The sequence below is a fragment of the Haemaphysalis longicornis genome, unplaced genomic scaffold (assembly GCF_048455015.1).
Source record: "Haemaphysalis longicornis isolate Haplotype H1 unplaced genomic scaffold, Haemaphysalis longicornis Haplotype H1 scaffold_8, whole genome shotgun sequence".
Lineage (NCBI taxonomy): Eukaryota > Metazoa > Arthropoda > Arachnida > Ixodida > Ixodidae > Haemaphysalis > Haemaphysalis longicornis.
The window spans coordinates 38678817-38692431 of NW_027526445.1; the positions used below are offsets into that span (position 1 = coordinate 38678817).

Below are 13615 nucleotides of genomic sequence, written 5' to 3' on the forward strand. Positions count from 1 at the left end.
GCCATCACTACAATTCTTGACTGCACAGCAATGTTGCGTCTCGAAACGAAGGGGCTACCAATTGGGGACTGTCTTCCGTGCGCGGGTGATGTACTTTGTGTGTTGGCAGACTGCGGAATGCGTTGCAGCGCTTCACGTGCCTTATAGGGCAGATGACACATGTCTTCCAAGTCTGCTACGGCGTTGGGCCAGTTTACGAGTTTTGCATGAGGACGGCGCTTAATCATAGATGCGGGAACTTAGCTTAAAAATGTAGAGATCGGTGCCTAGTGTGCCCTCACCATTCTTCCAACCTGCCCTGAAGGGTCCTCAAATCAACGCAAGGTCTGGGGTGGTGTCGACTATTGGCCTGATCACCTATCATAATTTTGAAGCTGATACCGCACTTTCGAAATATTCAAATCCCGGTAGCTGCTCGGAACACCTCTCAAAATCTCCATGTGTAATGCACAGTCAACAAACGCAACCACCTACTCAGATAAGGCTTTAAATGAAAATGGCCTCCTCACAGCTAGCGCTTGTGCAATAAACTTAACGTCTTCACTAGAAGTGCAAGCCATCCTCCTGGGTGCTCAGATGGTCCCGACACTACGCCTCTTCGAATGAAAGAACTCTGCAGAGCCATCAAGCATGACCATAACATTGATATCCGAGTGCAGTGGATACGTGGCCACCACGGTAACCCCGGGAATGAGGAGGCCCGTAGGTTCGCGAGAGAGACAATACTCAACCACCCTTCAAAATTTCCAGCGCCTTCTCTTCCACATAACCATTCACGTACCTGAAGACCGCAGGAACACATTTTGACAAGAAAGCAAGAAAGAACTCAGATTAACAATTCCTAAACTTCTGCACCCGACACGTCGCAACATCTCATGAGCTGCACAAGTAATTCTCACAAAGGCCCACATGGATTACTTCCTTATAGAAGACATCCTAGCTCGCTCGGAACGTTACCGCCAACAAGAACACACGCTTCTGTGCTTCCTGTGCCACCAAGAGCGCCCGCCAATCAGCCACTTACTGTGGTCATCTAGGGTCCTGGAAAAGATCCGAACAAGACGCGAGCCCCCCTAGCGTTACATCCGTACAGGACTCGCTATACCCCAAAAACGATGCCAACAACGTGCTGCTTCACAGTGGTCCTTCGTGAAGGAGGCTCACCTCATCAACAGAACATGAACTTTATCGCGCCCTAACCCCTAACTCCTTCCTCTATCTTCCTCACAGGCTGCAGAGGGCCATCCCTGTATAATAAATTTATTTATTCATTCATTCCCTGTACTAATTTCAACTCACAACTTTTCTTCGCTTCACTGAATAGTCAAAAACAATTCTAAACACTTCAGTAACATGACTATAGGTTCTTGCGATCTCTACAGATGAGCTTCTAGAGCAGGTAATAGAAATTTAATAACTTATAGTGGCGCTATTTCTGATATTTTTATGAAGCAACACGTATTGTATATCCGTGGTGCATTCTTTCTACCCAAAGAAAATTATATTTTAGCAGCCTGAGCAACAACCAAAAATTACCCTGACAGCGGAGCTTCCGCATTGTGGTGTTGCTTTTTCGATATAGAACGATTTTTAACCACGCGTGAACTAAAAATCTACCAAAATTCCAGCATACACGGCCTCCATCGTTATGAACGAAATAATGCAACCTAAGCATGCCTGTTTTCCTATGATAGACATTAAATAAGATTTCCTGATATTGGGCCAAATGCAATGCTTCGTACCCGCCATAATCCGGGTGAGCGACTCAGTCGGTTGAAATGTATGAAGCACTCACGATAGTACTATTGTTCTGGGAACAGCTTTTTCTTACAACGAAAACAGCGGTTTGCCGCCACTCCACTTATTAGAATGTGGTGAGGGCTGCACTGTAAGGGTCACTGTGCACATGAGCCTCATTTTTACTCAAGAGAGGCTTATAAAATTAGTCACTTTACTTTTGCACAAAACGCTACTATTCACATACTGGATGCGCTACACAAATGTTTTGACAAAGGGTGCGAAATCAAAGGCAGGAAAAAAAAAAAGGTCAGTTGCTGCGTTCTGGAGCCTTTATTTCACACGGGACTGAACCAATGTGGAGGATCAGTGCAGCTGCGCAGACAGCAAATATCAAAACTGCCCAGACAGACGTGGCTGAAACCGCAGCTTCAAGTTGTCGAATTTGTAAAACTTGAGGTCTTTGTCGTCGCGGTCACTCTGGGGTGGATTATCCAAAGTGACACGAAATTTTTGCATCAGGAAAGTGAGCAAGAGGTAGATCTCCATCAGGGCGAATGTTTCCCCTGGACACGAACGCTTGCCTGCAATCCAAAATAGAGACGTGAAATACGCGGAATGTAAAGGTTCATTTCGCCTGTGAAGCCAAGAAAAACTATCGAGGCTTTAGTTCGAGTTGGGAACCTAGAGTAGTCTCTGCATGTGGAAGTTGCTAGCATCCCCTGCGTGCGTGAATCTTTAGATTGGGGTCCGGCAACTTTGGCGGACCAACATGTTAATGTACTCAGTTAATATACAGAATATACATTATTTAACGCAAATGAAACCTGAGGAGCATTTGGAGCGAAATATAAGTACATAACTGAGAGAGCTAGCATTCTTTTAATTAAAGGAGCCATGAAGACAAAATACAAGTTGGGTTTATTAGAAAGACTGCTTAGTCCCGATAACAATGATACCAATATCATCGCAATCTTCGAACAAATAACGGAGATATTAAAGAAAACGTGTGAAGCAGTCGCGACCCCCTAGCCGATTTCCCTCAACTTTTCTATGACGTCACGGAACCTTGTTTGTGCGATTGGCGGCCGCCTAACTGACCTGTCGCGACGACACATGGCTGGACGTCTGTAATGGGGCCTCTAGTTCCATTTGACCGCATCACTTGAATGCTAACGTGCAGTTAACGCACTGAAAATTATGTTTTATTGTTGGCCCGTATGACGTCATTCTTGCTCATAACGCGTCACTGTGGCGCAAAATTTGAAAGTTTTTAAATACTTCTTGCTTTTTTTCCGTTAAAAAACATCTTTTGTGGCTGTAATGGAGCTCAGTGAGATACTGAATCCTAGTTCTTTCAAATTAAACGAAGTTGTATTTTCTCTTCATGGCTCTTTTAAGAATACTCGTTGAATTGTTTTTCATGGTAGCAAGCAATAGCAAATCAAAAACAGTGTCGGAGAGGGGCAAGATTAAAACTAACACTAAAGCAAAAGGTGCATGTCGTCCCGAGCTGCTCCAAGCCGGACACAAAACGAAAGGGGAGACACACGCTGTCCCGACACATGGTGCGTGAGTGGTGCGAAAGCGGGAAAATTGAAGTGAATTGAATGAGCCTACGTGGGGTTCATCGGGGGAGGAGCTTGAGGGTAGGGAAAGGGTGTGAGGGCTTGAGAGGAGGACAGGGCTCACGCGGCAGATACAGCAGCTGAAGACTATCAAACATAGAGTTTCTAATATATACTATTGGCCGCGAGGCTCACCACTGGAGAGGCCGGCGCTGCGATCGTTTTGACGTCACTTGTAGGATCACCGTTCCTATCTTGCTGCATAGTTGGCTTGCAGCGCGTGACACTTCGCTTAGGAAGCGCGTTCTAAAAGTATTTTCGTGTTAATTTCCTTCGTTTGAAGTTAATTCTCAGTGCGTCAAGCGCAGTTCGACCTAATCGTGACTGTATAACCGTATCAACTGTGCTAGATTATCCGCAAACACCATGAGCGTGGTGGTGCATTACGCATGCGACCGAAGCATAATTAATCAGTGGTTTGTTTCCCCGATCAACAATGTGGACTACGACGATCGCCGAGTGAAGTTTCTAGATTTCCCTTGTTAGAAATGTATAAAGCAGGAAATCGTGAAGCGTTAACTGCTCGCAGAAGCACACGCACCCGGCGTGCCTGCTCGCACAGCCGACGGTGCGGCTCGAACCGACGCAGGTCGCGGCAGCAACAACTTGTCGCCGCTTTTTAAAATCACACAAGTCGTTGAAAAGAAGTTCCAGATTGGTGAAAGTGGATGTTAGTGTGATGAAAAATTCTGATAGGTAGTGTCATCAGCTGTGGTTTTCAAAGCGATGCTCAAATATCTGCCGCGATTTACGCCGACCGGCCACGGAGGTCGGTCCCGGCAGCGCCGGCCCGTTCACGCACGGTGCGGCGAGCGGCCGAATTGATGGCTATGCTTGCGCGCAAGAATCGGCCGAGGCCATGCAGGTATCTTTATCGTCGATCGCTTCAACGGAAATCACCGCGCTTACAGAGTTCCCAGCGTGGTGAAACGTTCTGTTAGGGACTGTCACTCGCAACTCTAACGGCGATGAAATATCTGCTGCGACGCCAAGCCTAAAGTTCCCAACATCCGATTACGTGCATCCGAAGCCGGCTGCGAGCTGTTGGCGAAGGCCCTCCCGTCGCGCACGCGCGTGTCGCGTTTGGGTTCCTCTAACTTCTTGAGGACCCCCAACGCTCGGTTCTCCTATTCTAAATATCCCCATTACCCGAAATCATTAACGACGTGTTTCTCCTCGTACGCAGACTCGCCTTCTGTGAGCAGTCGTGAGTTTCGAAATTGATGCTTGAGAAATGCCGGCTTACTGTAAACATACAAAACACGATAAATTGCCACGCCGAACACCTAATGAAAACTAAATACAGCCTTGTCCGAACCCGCTCGAAGGCGTTAAAAACTCGCGTTCATACCGTTCATACATTGCGGACAAGTCGCGAAAAGTAAACATCAGCCGTGCAGAGTACAGGCTACGGCAGTGATCGTTAATCAAATCCGGGCATGACTATAAAAACATCTCAGGGGAAATAGGCACTGATGAAGCCAAACTGCAGACCATAACAATACTTTTAAGCATGTGCGGCGAAGCAATCTGATCAGCGTTCTCGCGTCATTCATTTACCAGGCAATACGAGCAGTTCGCGCGGTGAGATAATAAGTGAGCGACGCGTTTCCGTCGCTGTTACAAGGTGTTTGCTTGCACACACATGTCCCGTCGCAAGTATTTCATAATCAATTTAATTGCAGCGTACTTTTCTCGGCATCAGTTGCATCGTCCTTGGCGTTAGCTGGCTGCGTATGTAAAAGCTGTGGGTCGCGATGGTAGCAACTAACTAAACCCGGTGGTGTCGCCGGGAACAAGCGAGTCGCTGATTGCTTGCCCGAATTATTTGGTTTACAGACAACTTCTTGGTAATTTGCATCACATCCACAAGGAGCGGGCGAGACCGCATACGCACGGGAAATCTGCTGTAGCAGACGACAACACGATTCGGCGTCCTACAAGTGACGTCACTCGTAGGTGGCGCCACGGTATGTCCTCGAGGCCAATACTCGGTTACAACTCAAGAACGGCACCACCTCATGTAGTGTATCACTCCGCCAAAGCGTCGGACCGGTGACGTCAGTGCGCGCGCGTTTTGAAAGGGGTTTGCTATGAATGCGTGATATCGTCTGCCTTGTCTCACGCAGTTTGTTTGTCGTCACTGGAGTCGTCTATAAGCACATTAAGTCCAAAAAATCACGGGAACGGCTCACGCCATGTTCAAAATATTCCCAGTAACACCCTACTTGCGCCGCGCGGAGAAACATCCGGCTATGGTGATAAGGCACAGCGGCAGCTTCCGGTGCCGTTCTTAAAGGGGCACTGACACAAAAATTTTGCATCTTGTTTTTTTTTTGTTGCGATAAGTAGCTAGTGACCTACTTATAACCTGTAGAAACCTCATTTGCTTCAGCGTGCGACGGTTGTTTATTAGAGGCATTTTCAATGCGGCCAGTCGCAGTTTCGGTTTCAGCGAGTGCCGCGAAACGATGGATTTTGTGGATTTTGTGTGAACAAAGCTGACCACGTGACCGTCGGAGGGATATCACAGTTACAGAGCAGAGCCGCCGTAGCACTGTCGAATCCGCATCGACGGCAGTTACTGCGAATGCCCCCCCGTACTGATCTCGTGAGGCGCCTAATTAAAAAGCGACCGTGGATGTGACGCAGGCGCTGCGAGTGCAAATGCTACCGCGGCTAACGAACGACGCGCGACGCTCGAGACGGTGGGTGGCAAGACGCGCGCTGGGAGCAGCCGGCCGGTCTGCCTACAGGTCCGCCTACAGATGTGTTCGGCTTAGCACTGCGGCGGATATTCGAGTGCCGCTCTCGTAAGCGGTGCAGATGACAATTTTTAATGCAACCCGCCATGGCATCATTAACTCCTTTCTCATGTAAGCCACCATGGTCGGGGCTTGGGGACAATTTCGTGCAGCGGTAACAAGCTATCACTCGAGCTACCTGCGCCGGCGTGGGCCACTTCGCGGCCGTGGCCGCCGCCTGCACAGCGACCGTGCGGCTTGCTCAGTGGGCTTTTCGTGCCTCCGGCGCGTTTCCGCATCCAATGGTAATAAACAGTAATAGAAACAGAGTGCCTGGAATCGCTGTAGAACTTTGGTCGCGGTCAGCTGCCCGATGAGCTGACGAAATCACGGCGCCTCCGCCGCCAACGATCGGGTCGTTCGTTCTCGAGAGCAGAAGCTCCGCCCTCCGGCCCTCCGATTGGAGCGGCGAGCCGGCAGTGCGGAAGCGACAAACACAAACTCGTGACGTGTTTGGATGTTGTTTATTTACACTTGCGCGTGGTCCTCTGCTGGCCGCTCGGTTGCGTTTCGCACACTTCAAAATTGATTTTAAATATGTTTTAGGCTGTATTCACCGCTTATATTTTGCAGATGATGTATATGTGTTCCCACCAATCTATCTCCGAAGTTATCTCGCCTTCAAAATTTTGTGAGGGAAATCTGTCGCTGCAGTCGCGGGCCGCCGTGGACAGCGTCATTGCTGCTAGCGACGTTCCTCGCCTGCTTGGCTTAGCTAGCCATACGGCTTCCTTTTTGTCTCGAAGCCAAAATCAAAGAAAAAAAGTAACATTTTTTATTGTTCATCGTACATTAAGCCTCTAAAAAACTACTGACATTTTGGAGGTTCAATTTTATAATAACAAAACAAATTTCAGGAACCATCTACGGTAATATTGTTGCTTTTTTGCAGCCATAGCCAACGTTTCAGCCTGTTCATGAGCCATGCCAAGGACAAGTGGAAAGTACCTGCCGGGTACATGACGAAACGCTCGCTGAAGCGCGGCTTCCCTAGACACTGGCGCCAGATTTCCCTCTAGTATATATTAGTATGAAACTCTATGCTATCAAACGGACAGACATGTTTTGGTACGTGGCTGAAGAAATACTATCGCCTTAAAAATTGTTATCAATGATACTCATTATTGGTGTGTATAAATTTTGAAGAGCTTGCGATTTCCAGCCATCTGGAAACTTCTGCATCAACGTGAAAACGAGAAAAGGGTGCGTAATAACGGTGTATGTGAGAGTGATGGGGCAACATTTGTGAAAGGGATGAAAAAGCACCAGTTGCATGTTCAGGAGGAAAGGAACATGTTAGTAGCAATATTTTATGTCATGTCCAGGGAGAATGCATTCCTGGCATACTCTTCACAATAAAGTTTTCAGCCAATGAAACTTATTTTGTCGAAGGGACGCGCATTATTGTACGAATTAATTGTGTTAGGTTGTTAAAACGTTAGGCTTTTCTCGGGAAGGTTAGGGCTTAGTTACTTTTGAGAATGCCAAATGTACTCATAGAACTGCGTGAATGATGGTTTGTTCACCCTTTGCAATTGTGAGCTTTAGAATTCTATCTTTCCGCCCGTCGACAATAGATATCTTTTAATTGCTACCGATAACTTAACTACATTTGCAGCTGATGGCAAGGCACATTCCTTTGGTACAAGTGTCTGGGACAAAAAGGAAGGAAAGCTCTACTCCCATTTTTAAAACGCCTCTCTTTCTCTTTCCTTCCTACTTTCTTCTCTACCTCTATCTTTAAAACGCCTTCCATATGCCGCGCGGCAAACACTCGTAATAAAAAAAAAAGTGTCTGGGACACAATACATTTGCACCGAATAGAGATGTTCATTGCAGATAACTCTTTCCACGCTTTTCTAGGTTCGAATAATTGAATAGAGACGGAATACAGAAGATGTAGTAGATAGTTTGTATGTAGCATTATTTACGAGTTAATGCATTGCGCCATGCACGGTCACATGTGAGAGATGCATACTTTAAACGTACCACTTCACTCATGGAACCATTGACTGATACCGATAATAACATAATTGTTTTTAGTTACGCTAGACGACGTTGCCGGGGTAACACAAAACAAAATGAATATTGTGCAAAAACGCGTTTTGTAGTTTCGACGTGCTTATAAATAACCAGGCTCAATTAAAAATTACCCTGAGGTAAGGGCTGTTACAAAGCAATGCATTTATTCCTGAAGATTTTACTCCTGTACGTTGAACTTACCAAATGAAAAAGGAATTGCGCTGTCTGGCTTTGGACTCCGAAAGGAACCATCGTCATTCAAAAACCGGTTCGGGTCGAACCGCTCCGGTTCTTTCCAGTACTTGGGGTCATTGTGAACAGCAAACATGTTCAGAAGAACCATAGTTCCCTTCGGAATAAAGAGGTTGTCCACCACAACATCGTCACTGGTTCTGTGAAAGGGGTGGGATAAAAATGTAGAGTGGTCAGGCCGTACATCAAAAATCGCTTGTATTGTTTCGCAATCTAAAGATATATTCTAAGGGCGATAGCGTCACCTGCTACGGACGCGATAACACACTCAGCAGAGGTGTGTTGCAAAAGATTTCAAATTTTGTGGGATTGTGAGTGGAACCTACACATCATGGGCTTTTATGCGTTCTGTATAGTGGACTACCACTGATAAATTCCTGATTACTTGTATTTGTTTATGTTACCTGAGCTGATGTGTGCTGTCACCAATGTTTGTTATGAAGTGATTGCTATATATTGCGTTATCCTACGGGTATTGAAGTGAAATGTGTTTTTCTCTTATTGCTTCATATGCCTGAAGACTATCTGTATATTGTATGTTGTTTGTGCACTACAGCTGCTTCTGTTGCTGCTCAAGCAGGGTCAAGAGGGTATACCTCCTTTTGCTTTTCCTCACCGTCATTTCTGCTCTGTACTGCCAAAATGGAACTATAAATGTAAATACAAATACAAATTTGGATCCCCTGGGGACCTTTACCGGGCGCTGAAATCTCGCCTCCCGGGCAATCTTCTTTTTTGCCTTCGTCAGAAAAACGGCTACTGCAGCGGGGATTGAACTCGCTTCATTGAGTTCCAGACAACGCCTTAGCCTGTTTTCTTCTCTCGCCGAGTTCTCCTGTCCTGGAAAATGAGTCCTAGGAAACGGGCCTTCCGCGAAAAAAAGTCATTCGTGGAGCGAATCCGGGCTCCCTTTTTGCATTACCAGCTTCTGGGTTTCGGGACCGTTAGTGCAGAACGGTGAGAGAAGAAAACAGGCTTCTGCCACTTCGCTGCCGTGGCGGGTATTCGAAAACATTTCGGGGTGGCGACGAATTCTCCTGACTCCTCGCACCCACTCTTGCCAGCAATTCGCCTCGCAAACCCCAACGCACTCCAGGGAGATTAGGAATATATTGAAGTAACAAAGAAAGGTGCGCGAGTTGGGAAGGTTTGAATGGTGGAACAAAGCGAGAAAGTTTTTTGGCGCTTTAGAAAAAAAATTCCAGTGCTGTTAGTTTTTTGTCGTTTTTTTCTAACTTTGTTCCATCTTGCAAAGTAAAAATGCTCGTTCCGATGGATTGTGAGGGTGAAATAACTCCATGGGAATTTTGCAAAAGTGCCTTTTAGGGTACCCCAGTACTGCTTACAATAGTATATTTGAAAATAAAGTTGAATATAATGCTACGATGCATGGCCGACAGCAATTATGTACATGGCGATAATCGTTACGTGGATGCCAACTAAGTCATTACCAACCACACCAGGGTTTCTGGCACCATTTCTGCACCTTGATTTTGTGGCATCGCTTTTATAGGAAGAAAGCAATAAGTGGCTTCTTGATCGGAAAAGCTTTTATCCGGCGTCTAGCAGTGAAAAGGCACCCAAATGGCTAACGGCGCAAAAAGAACAGAAGTACAGTATAATTGAGTTGAAAAGAAAATAACGGAAATTTTTGGACATGGGTGTGATTCCAACTCAGGGCTTCTAGAATGCGAGCCCAGTACGTATTTGTGGCATAACTTTGTTACCTGGGTTCAAACGGACTAAAACGTAGACGTAGGGGTTTAGCTGTGGCCTTTGACTTAGAGAACATCGACAACCGGTTCACGCGCGCCTTAACTTAATTACCATCAGTTTTGGCGTTGGTTGGCTCGTCATTAGACTCAACGTTAAGGTATTCAAAAACTGTTAGACCATATGCTCCTAAAAATAACACGTTCAAGTACTCTTTTTTTGTACGAACCATTGAAGACTGGAATTCACTGCCTTCCGACTGCGTGCACGCTCCGACTTCTTCTAGTTTTGACCTCTGTGTTAAGAACCTTCTGTAACCCTCTCCTGCTAGGATGGTGAAAAACCGTCCGCAGTATTCCTTAAATAAAAATAAATAAATAAATAAATAAATAACCACGTGTTAAGGCTGAGGAAAGGTGTAACAATAACGTAGCCAGTCAGGGGTGGAATGACGAATGAAGAGAGCTGCCGTCAAAAGCTTCATGCCTTTTCAGCAGTTCCAATTTGGCTGTGACGTCAACATTCTAACCAAGGTGAATGGTCAATGACAACGACGCCTGTCTTCGGGAGCTCGGTTGGTTCACCAATCCCAGTTTAGCTCAGACGTCAACACAACCAATCGCAATTATCCATATGCCCAATCAGCCAGGTTGACTAGTGACAGTCCATGGCGGCTATAGCCAGATGCTCACAACCGATTCACTAATTCCCAAGTGGCTTCAACATTAACATACTCCATCGGAGGAGTGCTGCGCCATTTAAATGAACATTAATTAATGCGGTCGCATTCCCAACTTTTAACAAGTGCTTAAGTTGTCTTGAGGTTTTCTCATTCCTAGTTCGTTTCCTGTGTTTTGTCGGGGAGGGCATGTTCGCAGAAGACAGCTCCAAGTCCTAGCTTCGCAGTCTTTTTCGTTCCAGGTTGCTAGCGTTTCGCTCTCTCTCTCTCTCTCTCTCTCTCTGTCTCTCACACACGCGCAAACACAGACACACACACTCACATGCGCACTCACACGCGCACGCGCTCGAGCTATTATTTGGGCCAACCCGCCGCGATGGCTCAGTGGTTAAGGTTTTGCGCTGGTGAGCACGAGGTCGCGGGTTCGATTCCCGGCCGCGGCGGCCGCTTTTCTTATGGAGGCGAACAGCAAAAACGCCCGTGTGTACGAGATTTCGGCGCACGTTAAAGATCCCCAGGTGGTCAAAATTAATCCTGAGCCCTCCACTACGGCGCGCCTCATCGCCTGCGTTGCGTCGGCGCGTTAGAACCCTACATCAATCAATCAATTTTTTGGGCTAACAATATGACCCAACTAATAGCAAAGAGAAGGTAATCGAAACCTCCCTGTCTAAACCAGCCGCGAGTATTGAGTGTTGTAGCAGTCACCACCTTTCTATCCGTGGCACACTGATCCAGCTTCTGCAACTCACACCGTGAACAGCAAAGGAAAACAAGTTTCTCTGATTCACCATGTACACAAACCCTCCGCGGCAGATCCAGATCATGGTGTCACCTGCGCAATATAAGGTTAGCTGCAAATATTTGTCGGAAGCAAAATCAAGGGACTACGTACAAAACAAACATTTTCAAGCCTTTGCAAGTGTGCCCGCATGCCCTAGCCTGATGATCCTGCTCCTTCGTCTTTCACGTCATGTGAAAAATGCACTGTTTTATTCAAGTGGGCGCACGTTCCAAGTTAAAGGAGCCATGAGGACAAAACACAAGTTCGGTTCATTCGAAATATTGCATCGATAGAATCATACTGACACCACCGTCAACGCACACTTCGCTCAAATTAGCTACATAACTAGGAAAAAACGGAATGGTCATGCGACCCACTAGCTCATTTTCCGCAACAGAACCTATGATGTCACATGAGCTCACCTGTGCGATTGGCTGAGGACGGAAAAAGCAAACGCAAATTAAGCACAGCTTATAAGCTTTCCGAACGAACTATTAGCGCTTAAGTGCAATGAATGTTCATTTTACAGCAGTAAGGATGATGCGGTAAACAATGAAAGTTACGAAAACGCACATAAGCAAAGAAGTAACGATGCGCACTGCTGTTGGTACTGGGTGCACTACAGTGCTTGTTTTAGCTGCACAGCATTCCGCCGCTTTGAAGTTGCTTTACAGGACACTGGCCGATTGGCGTAAGCAGCGTTGGCTTACGTGACCCTGTTTGTCGAGGATACCCCAGGTTTCATGAGGCAATCACTTTTTACAGTAACATAAACAAGCCAGGTGCAAATACGCTCAAAAACAAAGCAACGGCCGACAACGGTTCGTGGATGACTATAGCAGCGCCATCTGGGACGGCTGACGGACAGCAAGGCCGCAAGCCCGAATGACGCAGTGGAAGTTCGCTTGAATACACGCACTTCTGACGTCATTGCTGACATTCCGTAAACCTGCAATTTGGCGGGAGAATAAAAGTTTTTACCTAAATTGATGAATTTCTCAGTGAATACGGCATCATTTGCTGCTGGACAAGCGTTGGGGCACTATAAAACGCGAAATCTTTCGAATAAAACGAACTTGTATTCTGTCTTCATGGCTCCTTTAAAGCAGAACTTGTTATGGTATTTTAGCTGACATTATGCAGCATCGAAACCATGATGTAGCATCTAGATACGAGGAAGATTTTTTTAAAAAAGGAAAGAGAATAGGCAACGTCCGGAATAACTACACAGCAAGCTCAATGCGGCTTGGTGGGTGAGCTAGTACCGTGGAAGCAAAGAAATGAATGCCTGGCCGCTAGCTTACATATAGATGGTCACACGTACTGTCATGGACAAAGGAAACGCGATCACGAAAATATGAACCGGAACACACAAACAGCGTGATTTCTTCAATGCAGGTGAACTAAATTGACGTGTGACCTAAAACACTGCAGTGACAAAGTTGGGAAATGTAGCTTTCCAAAAACGCATTTTCAGAAGCTATGTCATTAAGAATGTGTCCATGCATTGTAATCCTCCTGTCTAAACCACTAACTTACACAGCTGAACGAAGATATTACTCAGACACGGAAGCTTATTTTTTGCGTGATTCGAAGGCGAATGCCAGGCAGTATTTAAAAACCGGGCCATCTTCACTATCGTGAAACATGGGGAAGGGCGCAGCATGCAGGTATAAGTGTATTCTTGGCTCCTTAGCATTTTTGCCTACGGAGATGAAACCGTTGGGAGGTTGAGCTGTACAGCTTTTCTGTAAAAATTTCGTGTCTTTGAAACACGAAGCGTGGTAGCACGAGGTATCGGAAGAGAGAGAGAGAGAGAGAGAGAGAGAGAGAGAGAGAGAGAGAGAGAGAGAGAGAGAGAGAGAGAGAGAGAGAGAGAGAGAGAGAGAATTCTTTATGTGTTCTGGAGAGGTCCGCTCTGCTAGCGGCAGTGCTTGCTCCGCCAGATGGAGGTGATTACAATGCAGTGAAGTGAGTGTGAGAGATCGGGAAGGCA

At 46.4% G+C, this 13615-nt stretch overlaps 1 protein-coding gene across 1 annotated transcript in view; it reads right to left on the reverse strand.

The window, feature by feature from the left end:
* Positions 1-2074: 2074 nt before the first annotated feature.
* LOC144148255 (cytochrome P450 2G1-like) overlaps positions 2075-13615 on the reverse strand; it is a 50891-nt gene continuing 39350 nt past the window's right edge. The window contains exons 9-10 of the mRNA XM_077679818.1: positions 8393-8583; positions 2075-2321 (exon numbers count right to left, since the gene is read on the reverse strand). Of these exons, the coding sequence (XP_077535944.1) occupies positions 2131-2321; positions 8393-8583 (382 nt within the window). The 3' untranslated portion in view covers positions 2075-2130. The remainder of the gene's footprint in view (positions 2322-8392; positions 8584-13615) is intronic.